At 48.9% G+C, this 13302-nt stretch overlaps 1 protein-coding gene across 3 annotated transcripts in view; it reads left to right on the top strand.

Annotated features, from left to right (window-relative positions):
- The window catches only part of UAP1 (UDP-N-acetylglucosamine pyrophosphorylase 1), a 32863-nt gene that overhangs the window by 9407 nt on the left and 10154 nt on the right, over positions 1 to 13302 (top strand). For all 3 annotated transcript variants that reach the window (XM_019530723.1, XM_019530720.1, XM_019530722.1), the window contains 4 exons: positions 937 to 1112; positions 3521 to 3693; positions 8282 to 8475; positions 10201 to 10344. In XM_019530723.1, the coding sequence (XP_019386268.1) occupies positions 937 to 1112; positions 3521 to 3693; positions 8282 to 8475; positions 10201 to 10344 (687 nt within the window). The remainder of the gene's footprint in view (positions 1 to 936; positions 1113 to 3520; positions 3694 to 8281; positions 8476 to 10200; positions 10345 to 13302) is intronic.

The following is a 13302-nucleotide window of genomic DNA, read 5'->3' as shown; positions in this document are numbered from 1 at the left end:
TGGGTGCTTTAGGGAGCTACGTTTTGTGCTCAGTTTTCACAGCTTATACCTAATCACGTGGGGCGTGGGTGGAAATAAGCCTGGCTCTGTTTTGAGTGATATGGTTATAGGTGGAAACCCCTTCCTAGGAGGCAGAAAGGGGAGCTTTAGATCATGGCTAGTCTTCAGCAGCACACCGAATTTAATCACATCTTGCCTGGTAGATACCCTAATAATGGGGTTCCTTCAGTGCCATAACTGACCTGTGGAACTCCTTGCTGCAGGATATTGTGGAGGTCAGTAATGTAATGGGATTCCAACAAGGATTAGACAGCTCTGTGCAGGGGAAGTCCATACAGGACTATTAAACACCACAATCCCAGATGTCACCTTGTGCCCAGCATGTCCCTAACTCTAGGACTGCAGATGACTGCAAGACTATAACTGAGCAGGGATCACTTTACACTTGCCCTGTTTCTTATTCTCTTCCTATAAATTGCCCAGTGGTTGGTACCATTGGAGGCAAGATACTGTGTTAGAGGGATACTTGATCTGACCCATTATGGCAGTTTTTGTATTCTTGACACACAGTCTGTCTATACCTTCCTGCTGGCTTCAGAACTCCCTGACATGACCCCATTCTGACAAGCACTGCTGGACACGAGGCTTTATAGAGCCCTTGGGTCAGTGGTTCGCTGCTGCCATTTAAATATTGTTGTGAGTCAGGATCCTTTAGAACTGAGCTGGGGCTCCATTATGATGATGAGTTTCCCACTGGGGGATTGAGAGGGTTGTCCCACGAGTACTTGTCATATGCTTCAAAAGGAGCCATGGGGTGTGGGGAGCAACGTAGGTTGCATTGCTCCATATAGAAATCCTGCGTGTTTGTGTTGGGCTACATCTGCCCTTGGTCAAATGTGTCCTTATTCTTCTGTGTTTCTCTCCATGCTGTGGCAGGTACATCATGACAAGCGGCAGAACAATAGAATCCACAAAGGAGTTCTTCTTGAAACACAAGTATTTTGGTTTAAAGAAGGAAAATGTGGTCTTTTTCCAGCAGGGGATGCTGCCTGCCATGGGGTTTGATGGGAAAATTCTTCTGGAAGAAAAGAGCAAAGTTTCCATGGCACCAGGTTTGTGCTTCTGGAAACTTGTTAAAGGGATCTAGGGGAAGGTAATGGTTTCATCCAGACCACACTTGTCAGGGTTCTGAGTGGGGCACTGAAATAACTGGTAGTGGAGTCCTCTGAGGCAAGATCAGGAGAGTGAAGGGGTGAGAGACTTTGAAGTGGGGAAGGCTGAAGTTAGGTGAAAGCTGAGCCCAAGTTTGTTGGGCAGACACAGCAAGCAACTTACTGATATTTTAGATACAGGGTCGACTTATTTTAAACACAAATCCTGTGGGTTTGGCAGTGTCCCAGGTTTGGTAATTGATATTAAGCAGAGGGGGGAATGCTGAAGTGAAGTAGCTCAAGTGGGAGGAAATGAGCTTGTCGAATGACAGTCGCTTCTTCCTACCCCAGAGCATCTCTCAACTAAAAGTTAGATGCAGAGGGGTGGAAAAAATAGGAGCAAACCATATTAAACTCCTGGGGCTGGCTCCTAATAATGTTTGTTTTTTCTTCAAAAGGGTGTGTCCATGCAAAAGCAGAAAATGCCTGCTTTATGAGCTGACAGACATGTGACTTTTACAAGCCACTTGAACAGTTTATATAATCACTGTGTATCTGCTTGTTGCAATCTTCTCTACTCCTCTCCCCCCATCCCTGTCCCCCAAGGACCAACATTGCTAACAGAGCCAGGAGACTTGGGTTAGGCAGGATGCTGGAGTTCTCTGTGGTACAGAGCACCTGGCTTCCTGTCCCTGGTGAGGAGGGGTAGTTTTGCATAAGATGGCTTCTTGTGTAATCTTGTTTGCTTGTTGGAGGCTCTCCATGCTATCCAGGAGAACTAAAGAGTCAGAGATGAAGACCTGGGTTCTCCTAGTTCTTCTGACTGATGGTGACTGTTGGGCTAAACTGCATAGTTCAATTTGCGTAGGTTGAACTGAGAAGCAAGTGAACAGACATTCATTTTTGATTCCAGAAATATAGGCACGTGCCTGCAGTGGCTCAGGCTGGAAGCTGGGGGGTGCTAGAGCAAGCCTTCCCTTCCCTTCCCTTCCCCAGGGGCAGGAAGGCTAGAGGGAAGCTGAGTTGAGGGTGGGGAGGGCAGTGCATGGCCAGGCCCTGGCAGGCCACTGAGTAAGATTGGGGAGGGCTTTAAGCCTCTTCCCTGGCCTGCAGGGACCCCAGCTGGGGTGTGCCTGGAAGGGGAAGGGGCAAGCAGCCCTTGCCAGGTTTGGCCAGCCGGTGGCCTGGGCAGTGCCTCAGGTGGAGGGCAGGGAGGGGGATTAAGTTTCCCCTGCTTCCCCTCTCCCACAGGCATGGGACCCCAGCTAGAAGACCTCTGCTGTGGTAGGAGAAGGGAGACAGGTAGATTTAATCCCCCTCTCTCCCCTCAACCTGAGCCTGTTGTCCCATGCACCCACCCCCTCCACTGCAGTGGGGAAAAGTTTGGCAGGAGCTGTTCCACCCTGTCTAGGCAGACCAGCTCAGGCCAATGCAGTGGGTTTCTCACCCCCACCCCCTTGTCAGCCACCCCTGGCTGTTCTGGTTAGAGGGCAGAGGGGTGGGGCCAACTCTGCCATGCTCAATTAGACAGCACAGCACAGCCCAGGGCTGTAAAACATCCTGGGATGCTGAGGGACTGATTTAACTTGAACTAGGAAGAGGTCTGGGACAGAAGTTCCATAAACTGGTTTGACTTAAGTCAGTTAAGACATATATGACATTCAACCAGGTTTCTTTCAACTAGTTTCAGCCATTTTGAAATCAGTTTATGTGCACAGAACTTCAGTTGTTACAGGTCTAAACCAGTTTCTGATTACTTAAACTGGTGTATGTGTAACTTCTGTCTCTAGCCTTATAGTTCAATCCTCCATGGCGCTGAAGTCTTGCTTCCCTTGGAAGAGACGAGTGCACTTTTCACTGAGCTGCTCTCTTTGTCCCAGTTTGGTAATTTACCAAATGAAAACTAACCCTGCAAAGCTCCCTCTCCTATTCAGAAGTCCTTTTTAGTCTTTCCTCGCTGCTTTTGCTACAGCTGTACTTCTCTCCCCTCTATTGGAGTAGGCATACTCCAGCACTCGTTCACTGGCTAGCCACTTGGCTGGCTAGCCACATGTGAGCATCTGCTGGAGGGGTCTGTTGCTTACCTTCTGGCTTGAGCGAAGGGGTAGGATGAGATGCAAGCAGAGGGCAGAGTGTGGAAAGGATGTCACAGAGTAGCGGGTAGAACAGGCTTTCCAAGCTGAGGTCCTTCCTAGCATCTGTTCTTTTCTCTGCAGCAGCTTCTGTCAACACTGTGACCTGACTGCTGCACAGGACAACTTGCTGGGGCTTTGACAAGCTTCCTGAGCTTAGTCTTGTTCCTCCTCTCTGCAGTTCTGGTGCATTAATATGTTCTTCTCTCCCCTCCCACCCCTCCCCGCCCTTACCAGATGGCAATGGAGGGCTGTATCGAGCTCTCGGGGCCCACGGTATCATGGAGGACATGGAAAAGCGAGGCATCGGGAGCATCCACGTGTACTGTGTTGACAACATCTTGGTGAAGGTGGCTGACCCCAGGTTCATTGGGTTCTGCATACGGAAAGGAGCAGACTGTGGTGCAAAGGTAACCTCTTCTATGGTGAGGGAGGGGGATGGGCCATGGAATATGCTGTAATTGGCAGTTTAGCTTGCACACTTGCTGGACTGCTTTAACCGCCTGCTTCTCCGTCTGGAGAAACAGGCAGAGTCTTCTACATCATGTTTCTTTTGGGTGAGAAGAGCAGCTGGGGTGGCTGCAAGGGAAACAGCCAGAGTGCACCAGTTGTGGCCTTCAGCTGGGCAAAGGGACTGAAAGGGAGCAGAATACTAGTTCTTGTAGTGAGTCCAGGATGTGTTGGGGTGTGGGAGGGAGGAGAAAGAGACTTGGGGGTCATCATTGACCACAAGATGAAGCATCCATAGATGCTTCTCAAACAAATCCCGGGACATCATTCTCCCCTTGTACTTGGCCTTGGTGAGGCCTCAGCTGGAGTACTGCGTCCAGTTTTGGGCCCTGCAATTCAAAAAGGATGTGGAAAAGCTTGAGAGCATCCAGAGAAGAGCCATGCGCATAATCAGAGGTCAGGAGAACAGACCTTATGATGACAGGCTGAGAGCCATGGGGCTCTTTAGCCTGGAAAAGCGCAGGCTCAGGGGTGACCTGATGACCACCCATAAGTTTATCGGGGTGACCACCAGGATCTGGGGGAATGTTTGTTCACCAGAGCGCCCCAAGGGATGACGAGGTTGAACGGTCATAAACTACTGCCAGACCATTTCAGGCTGGACATAAGAAAGAATTTCTTTACTGTCCGAGCCCCCAAGGTCTGAAACAGCCTGCCATCGGAAGTGGTTCAAGCACCTATATTGAACACCTTCAAGAGCAAATTGAATGCTTACCTTGCTGGGATCCTATGACCCCAGCTGACTTCCTGTCCTTTGGGTGGGGGGCTGGACTCAGTGATCTCCCGAGGTCCCTTCCAGCCCTAAAGTCTATGAAATCTATGAATTAGGAACCAAACAAAGTGGCTGTTCTGGGCCTAACAGCCTGGTAATGTAACTTCCTCTCTGAATTATAGTATCTAAATGCAAGTCACTACATCTGTTTCAGTCACTGTTGTCCATGTCTTAGGGCACTGATTCCCAAGCAGGGTGCCATGGGACCCTGGAGTGCCTTGATAGTTTTTCAAAGGTGACACAAGGTGCTGTGCAATATTAACACTGTTAGGTGGTACAGACATGACTCAAGATAACCCAGAGACTTCAAATAAAAATCCACAGTGTTATAAACATTCTGACCTGTTGTTGTATGTCTCAAGTTCTTTGCAATAGAAAAAACGCTCTATAATTTTTCTGTAGTCAGAAAACAAGTGAAAATGAAGAGCTGGCACTTTCAGAGGGCTGCCTCGAGTCTAAAAAGGTCAAGAACCACTGTCTTGAGGCCTCCAGTTGGTACCTACAAACCAAAATGCTGATTCCTGCTGTGTGTGTGACAGCTACCTGCACATGCCAGTATTGTGTATGGGCCACTGACAGGCCTGAGGAGCAGGGATTCTTGCAACTGTCAGTACCCAGCAAGCTTGAAAAAACAAGAAGCTGCAGTGCATGCATATACAGATCTGGCAGGCATATCTCCATGCCTCTCCTATCCTAAGGCACATGCTAAAACGAAAAGGTTTTAAGATCCCAGATAGATCTAGAGGTTGAGGCCTATGAGAATCTTAAGTGCCCTAAAGAGTTTTGTTTCACTATTCTCACTTAAATTAATAGGAAATAAGCATGAAAATCACCTAGGGATGTTCAACTGGTGGCTTGCTGGCTGTATGAGGGGTTAATCTGTAGCCCCCTTGGGAGCCACTGGCCATGGGGAGGTCCTTATCACTGGGGGCTACTGCTGCAGCTGAGGTCTCTAGGCTTCCTCCCCATTCTCCCTACAGGGGCTGGGTGGGGCAGTGAGGGTGTTACAGTGCAGCCTGCTGTGCTGGGGGAGTCTGCAGCCAAGGAGGTTATGGGAGTGTTGCCTGCCTGCCCATCTAATGCAGTGAGGGGGGGGGTGTCCACCTATGTGATGCCAAGGGAGCTTATAGTTGGGGAGATGAGGGAGGGCTATGGCTCCTGCCCATGCTGACCCCCCTCCCCCGCTTTCCATGGCATGTAGTCCCCAGCTGGTAAATTGGACAGCCCTAATCCAAGCAGTTTTGGAAAAACTCTTTCAGTGAATCTTTTCTGATAACCACTAGATGTCTCCTACCAAGAAACATGTTGGTATACTGGGCATCTGACATCAGAGCTTCTGAGGAACTTTAGTTTCATAAGAACATATTTCACTGTGTTGGTGAAACCCAAACCTCAAAATTACATGTGAATCATTTTGCCAAAATTCCCCTAGCTATGTAGTGTATTCATTATCCTCCTTGAGCAAAATAATTTGCTTCAGCTGACAGCACTTGAGCCCTGCAGATGTGTATGCTAATACAGGAACTCAGTGGCACAATCCCCCACCTATGTGGTTAAGGGAGCCTATTGATTGATTGATGAATTACACTATTTCATACTTTTTTGGGTCAGAAACAGAATTATGGCCTCTAGGCTAGTGAGGCTGTTCAAAAGGTGTCAGTTTGTGAAGGTTAACCAATGGCTACATGGAAAGGCATCTGTTTTTTCTTTTCCATATTTGAAAAGGGGAAAAATTCCTCCACCTTCACCTTTGGGAGTGACTGTTTGAGAAAGTGATAAACATTGGGCAGATGGGTTGTAATGGAAGTCTGGACATTATTGGACTACTACAGGTCTCCCAGGCAACATGTGCAGTCCATACTGGAAAAGCAAAGCATGCAGTTTTTATGCAGCATTCTTGCGTTGCTTCCTATTGCCCTATGCTGTTGAAAGCAATCTGCTCCAGGGCTGGCTGGGATTATGAGGTTAGACCCCATGTCTCAGTAGGTCTGATTACTTGAATCCACTTGTACTCTACCTATACTAACTTTTATCAGTCATTTAGTCTTCTTGCTAATGTTCTCATGGGGAAACATAGACCCTATTCCCTGTTGTAGGTAGAGTTATTCAGAACTACTGTGGTAGAACATTGTCCTGTGCATCAGTGGGCATCTATAGGTAGCGATTCCTGATTACTCCCAGCTTCCCATATGCTTGAGGTTTATACACAGTGTGTTATTTTGATACCTTTCCCCCTACTTTTTGTTAAACCAGTGCAAGCCTGTGTGGGCACTGCCCTCTTTTTAGCTTGTGGCTGTAAACTTCCAGCAAAATCAGCATACCCTGCTTCAAACTAATGGAAAGGCTTACTCCCACCTACACTGAGCTTTCCTCTCCTGTTAAAAAGTGCCATCAGTGACAGAATTTCAGTGCATCCAGTATAGCATGTTTGGACATTGCTACGGGTGTTTGGCACTGAGTTTGGGACACTTGGCTTTCCCATGTCCTGTGACAGTGATGCATTTGCTTTATTAGGGAGAGAATGTATTTGTGGTGCCAGAGGAGTTTCCTCAGCAACAGCACTAGCTTATTACCTATAATCACTAGTAATTGGAGACTTCTAGTTGCCTGTGGGATTCATGCTGACAAGGAAGCTAATTGCAAGGTTCTGGGCAGATTGTAGAGCCTTGTCTGGGCAATGGGTGGGAAGTGCCATGCAAGTGGGATATCTGACTGTATCCTGGAAGGCTCTTCTCTTTCTTCACAAGAGGCCTTTCCTCGCATTCATCAATACAGCAGAATATTAGATATTTTGTAAATTAGGTTAGACACCCATTTACATTCTCAGGCTTTAGAGCTCTTCCTGTTAGGCTAGAATATTGCTGAGACTCCCTCCACAATAAGGGAGCTGCCTGGTTTTTTTGCTAGCCATTTCCCTAGTTGCAGGGACCCAGGCATTTCATTGGGAGGATGAGATGGAGGTAGGCTGTGGGGAGAAGACTCAGAGTGGCTGCCTGCCCCTTTGGACGCTAAAGGCAGCATTTGTATAGGTGTTAGTAACCACCATGAAATGGGCCCTATGTTCAAGTTACAGTTTCCCACTTGTGGTCTGTGGCAAGCTGGTGGTTCATTAGGTGCTGAACTTTATGCCTTAGAATTCCAGGGCTTGGCACCCAAGCTGCTCAGCTGTGTAGAAATGTGACCTGGGTGCTGGGTGTGCTACCCCCTTCCCCCCACCCTTCCTCCCGACTCCTGTTCATGTTTCTCTGGATGCCTCTGTCCTTGCCTCAAAAGTGCCTGGATGCCTAACAACATTTTAGAAGGAGGGGATGCAGTATGTGGCCCCCTGCTATGTAGAAATGGAATCAGGATCTGTGTCCAAGGTACAGCTGCTGTCAGAAGCAGCCTTCTGTGAGGGAACCAGAAGATGCCTGTGAGTGACATCCTCTATTACCAGGGGAATGGTGGGGTGAAGAAGGAACCGAAGGGTTGGGTGCCAGGGAAACCCTTGCAGGGAATAAAGGGTGAGTAGGAGCCTGACTTGTGCTGCTCTTCCTTCAAAGGAGAAATATGTTGCTTTAAGACTTTTATGGTTAAAAGGCATAAGAGTCTCTGGGCATCAGGTTCCATACCTGCCCGGCTTTTTGCTCAGTGGCATTTAACCTGCTTTAAGCAGGGACTTCACTGAAACAAGCACCTTTGTCACCTGTGTGCCTGTGCATATGTTCTCTGGGCAGGTGGTGGAGAAGACGAATCCCACAGAGCCAGTCGGTGTGGTATGCAGAGTCGATGGCGTGTACCAGGTGGTGGAATACAGCGAGATCTCTCTGGCCACAGCACAGAAACGTAGCCCTGATGGCCGGCTGCTCTTCAATGCAGGCAACATCGCCAATCACTACTTCACAGTGGCATTCCTGCGAGATGTAGTCAAGTATGGGCCAGTTGGGATCAAGGGCTGCATACACAGCACACTCTCATAAAGCAACGTGCTCTGTTGCCTTGCAAAGCTAGCCTGTTAGTACCACAGTCTGGCAGAACCTCTTGGGTGTGCATCTCACCATCTTCCCTCTAAATTTACTGGGCCTCTTCTGAGGCACAAAATGGAACAAGAGAGTGGGAGGGGGAGGTGTCCCGGTGTCTCCTCCTGTTTCTAGTATGTCATTCCTCTATTCCTTTTGTCACAGTTGCTCCCACCAGGATTGCTTTTGAGCTTTGCGCCCTCAAGTCCCCTTGCTGAGGTTTGAGGCAGCAGGCTTCTTTAAATTGGTGTGTAATGATATCCCTGGTTAGAACTTTGTGGTACTCCTCAGGAAGCAGGCTTCCTTTGGGAGGCAAAAGGCCCAAAATACCCCGTCGTTACTCCCAGCATACCAAAACCAGAAATTGCAGCTCTGACCCTGAAGTGATTTGAGGTAAAATGGCAACTGGCCACAACCTCTGCTGGGTTCTTGCCTTGCTGTAACTGATGGGCTTTCAAACTTCTCCATCTCTCAGCCACCAGCAAGCAGCAGCTGACTGAAATTGGTAGGACACTTGCTCCCTCTAGATCCTTAATGAAGTAATGTCTTGGCTCACAGGTGCATGTCCACTTCTGCTTTAGCTGTGTGCACCTGTACCTGGGGCACAATGGGAGACTTCACCCTGTCCTGAGGTACTAAGAAGAGGTGATGCTTCCCTGGCTCCCAAATGGATGGTAGCTCTAGCTGCTTTGCGTAACAAGAAGGAATAGGCACAACTGACTCTTCTCTTAGGCTGTCAAGGCTAATTAGAAGAACTCCAGCATTGGCCTATGTCGTGTAGCTCCATCTTCTGCTCAGTGCATTTGTACACGGTCACTGGGCGAAAGTGCCTTGCTTATAACCTAGAGTGAATAAACCTTTAGAACTTTTGCTCTTGTTCTCAGTGTCCTAAAGTCTCTTCTCTCTTCCAAAAATTAGGAAAAAAAATTGTACCAGATAGGACAGGGGATGGTCAAGTTTTCTGTTCATTGATTTTTTTTTTTCTTTTAAAATAGAATGGCACTGGTTCATGAGCATGGGGTAGAGGGGAGAGGAGGTTAATTGGAACAATAAATTGCCTTTTTAAAGTAAAACCCAGTTGATAAGCATTAACAGCCAGTCAAGCAACATAGGAAAGCTGATAACTGGACCTAGAGTGCTTTTATGCAGCCCTCAAGAACCGGGGAAGGGGCAAAGTGCTATCCCACAGAAGAACTTGGTTCCTTTCCAAAAATCCACCCTTACCTCCCCCAGTACAAGGTACCTTGTGTCTGCCTTCCCTTTTTTTTCCATCCCCCAGCTCACTCTGCTCTCCTGTCTCTTACCAGGAAGTAGAAGCTCTGCACTATTTGGGTTTCCTTCTCTGCACTATAGCCAGCAACCCCAAAGAGCCAGTGTAGAGGAAGAGTCAGAGCAATTACATTTGTAGCAAGCAAGAGAGTGGGCTTAAAGGATTTGTTCTGGTTTTCCTCAGGCAAAACAAAGTATGCATGTCAGTCTTGGGGAAGGGACTAAAAATGCCCACCCATGGTTGCCCCAGAAGTCAGTTATGTCTTAGGCCATTTTAAAGTGTCCAAATACATCTGTACAAGTGGTACCCCAAGAACTGATCTCCCCTGGTGTAGGAGACTGATTTCTCTTTTTCTTTGTCCCTCCAGCACTTACGAGCCTCAGCTGCAGCATCATGTGGCCCAGAAGAAGATCCCACATGTGGATGTTGTCAGTGGGCGGCTGCTCCAGCCAGACAAGCCCAATGGTATTAAGATGGAGAAATTTGTCTTTGACATCTTCCAGTTTGCCAAGTACGTCTTCTCTCTGCTCATCTGCTCTCTCCTCTCTATGCTCTCCCTGCTCCTTAAGCAGCTGGTTAAATATTGCCATACCATCCTCCCTGCTTTAAGGAGAAGCTTGGCCTGCTGGGCACGACAGGTGCTCAGATGGTCCCTGGCATGCCCAGTGGGTGCAGAGAGTGGTACACAGCACTTCAGGGTGTGATGATGCAGTGCAGCAGCACCTGGCCTGCTGCTCTGACTGCTGGTTTTAAGGGCTTCTCCCAAATAATGTCACACTCAAGCTTTCCTTATCAGTAGAGGTCCACCGATGCATCGGTCCATATCGTTTTGGCACCAGTAAAAGGAAAACTGACACTATTGGCAGTCACTGATAAAAGCTATGCGCTGGGCTTGGGCTGTGTTTGGGGTGAGCAGGGGTGGGGCAGGCAGTGGTGGTGCTGGAGGGGATGCTATGTAGTGTCTATGGCAAATTTTTGTGTGGCTGTAGCCCACCTTGTAGCACCTCCCAGTGCAGCCATAGCCCAATCCCCCATGCTGGGAAGAGCCTGGAGCCGTGCCTAGCCTCGTGTGCCATGGGCAGCCTGCACTCATACAGTGCACAGATCCAGGGGGCACATGTGTTTTCCCCCCCCCCCCCGGGTTGTGCACAGTGGCAGGAGCTGCTGCCCCTCTGCAGTACCCAGACAAGCTGCTTGTGGCTCCGTCCCATGCCTGCCCCAGCCCCATTCCCTCCCTCACCCTGAGGACCTCATTCTGCGCCTCCTACGCCCCTTCTGTCCAACAGACTTACCAGCCAGACACTTCTCTCCAAACTGCTGGGCTGCATATCAGCAGTCGGATCGGTATCAGCTGATACGGCTCATTAATAATTGGCCATCAGTACTAGCCCAAAACATCTTTATTGGTGCACTCCTACTTACCAGGTATGTGGAAAGCCTTGCTCTAAGCTGTAGGCAACTTTCATCACAGGTTTGGGGCAAGACAGTGGCTCACGGTGGGATTGATGTTAACTTACCCCTTTTCAGTCCAGCAAGAAGGTCCAGTGCAGGGTCTTGGTACTAGGTTCTTTCCTGTACTCTGGTTCCACCCATCTTTTGTTCCCTCCAGCCTTTTACTGCGGCCGTTCTGTTCCTTGCTTCAGGCCTGCAGAGTCAAAGTACCACCAGTCATGGACAGGTGGTCAACATGTGAATGCCTCTCCCTTCCTGGTCTCTCCACACCATTGTGGCAGGGGCATTAGTCTGCAAGCTTAGCAGAGGTCCAGAGGGGACATTCAAAAGGTTGCTGGGCACTTGCCATACTTTACACAGGAGAAGCCCCAAGTTTTTGCTCGTCTGATTTGCCTGTGAACTTCCCTTGCTTACCATCCCTTTCTCTTCTGTCACCTGCAAAACTTAGACTCATTTTTTTTTGTCTGCCTCCACCATCTCTCAGATCCTAGGAAGAATTTCCTCCCTGCTGCTCATTTGGGCCAGGATCAGCCTGAGTTGTCCTGATAGTCCAAGTAGGCTGCTCAGTTTCCTGAGGAAACTCCTGGGACTTTCCACAGATGTGAGAGGAATGGGCATGAACCTTCTTTATAAGGGCTCACTCTAAGTAATCTTGTTTCAGGGAATCTGTGCCCTTCCTTCCCTCACTCCCAACTTGCCAAATTGGAGTGTATGGGACCATAGCCTTTCTCTAGGGGATGCTGTGTGAGGGACAGCTTTCCAGCCTCTTTAGACCAAGTCAGGTGACCCTGAGAGATCTGAGAGGCTGAGGCTGGCCAGGGCAGCACATGAAGTGCTGGAACTCAATGTGAAATCCTGGGGTAGTTATTTCCCATTGGAGGGATGACAGCCTCCCAGATGGTTTTAGCACAGAGATAGGCAACCCTGGCACCAGTGCCAGTGTGTGGTACGTGAAGGCATCTTGGTTGGCTTGCATGCCTCTGGGTGGACAGCAGGGAAGGGGCCAGATCTGTGCTGCCACAGCAAGGATCGGACCCCTCGTGGCTCCTACGCTATGCACCCCTGCCACACTAACATCAGTCAAGGTTGCTGGTGTTTTTGGCACTCTGTCCAAAAATGTTGTCTACTCTTGTTCTTGCATGTTGCTGAGACCTTGTACCCTGGGCCTGTTCACTCCTGGATGATCTTTATAGTAGCTCTTGCTGCCCGAGAGAGCTCCTAACACAAAGGATCCTAGTTCCCTTGTCAGGAAAAGCATTGAACCAATAAGGCACGCTGACATGCTTTCTTCAGGACCATCTCTTAGTCCCATGTCCTCCTCTGTCACTCCCACCAGCTGGCCTACCCCCAGGGAATGGGAAAGATTGGAGGTGAGCAGTTCTAGGGCTGTGCGAAATTTTGCCAGCTGTTTTGTTTCAACACTGTTCTGACTCATTTCAAACTCAAAAAAGTGAAATCGAAAGAAAACGGAAGTCAAAACATTCTGAAAGTTTCAAAATGTTTCAAGTTTTGAAGCAGCCTGGCTGAGTTTCCCTCCCCAGGATCGGGCTGGAGAAGGGAATGAGCCTGATGCTCAGTTCCCCTCCCCACCCCTGCAATCCATCTGGCTGGGGAAGGCAACTCAGCCCAGCTGAGCTGAGTTCCCTTCCCCAGTGCTAGGATCAGGCTGGGGAAGGCAACAGCATCACTGTTTTGATGAAACAGAACAGTGGTTTCGAATCTAAACGAAATTAGAAACAAAACACTATTTTGTCAAAACGGAACAGTGCCATTTTGCAAAGCCCTAGCTCTTATTCTATGCCGGGCAGGATAGAAAAGCCTAGAATTAAAAGCTTTGGGGCTTGCCTAAGTCTTCTGCCAACCCAGTGTTTCCTGTTTGGGCTGGACGTTATACCTGGGCTGGCTGTACAGTGGGGAATAATGGTCCCACTAAAAAAAATAGGCAACTGTGGTGTCTATTCCTACAGTCAGATGGGTTGCAAGTTGGCTAGAGGGCCGCACTCAGAGTGGTGGTGGA

This window comes from Crocodylus porosus, unplaced genomic scaffold, assembly GCF_001723895.1.
Source record: "Crocodylus porosus isolate Cpor-Errol unplaced genomic scaffold, CroPor_comp1, whole genome shotgun sequence".
Classification (NCBI taxonomy): Eukaryota; Metazoa; Chordata; order Crocodylia; family Crocodylidae; genus Crocodylus; species Crocodylus porosus.
Note: the sequence above shows the minus strand (reverse complement) of the source record. Positions and strands in the feature narration are given on the sequence as shown.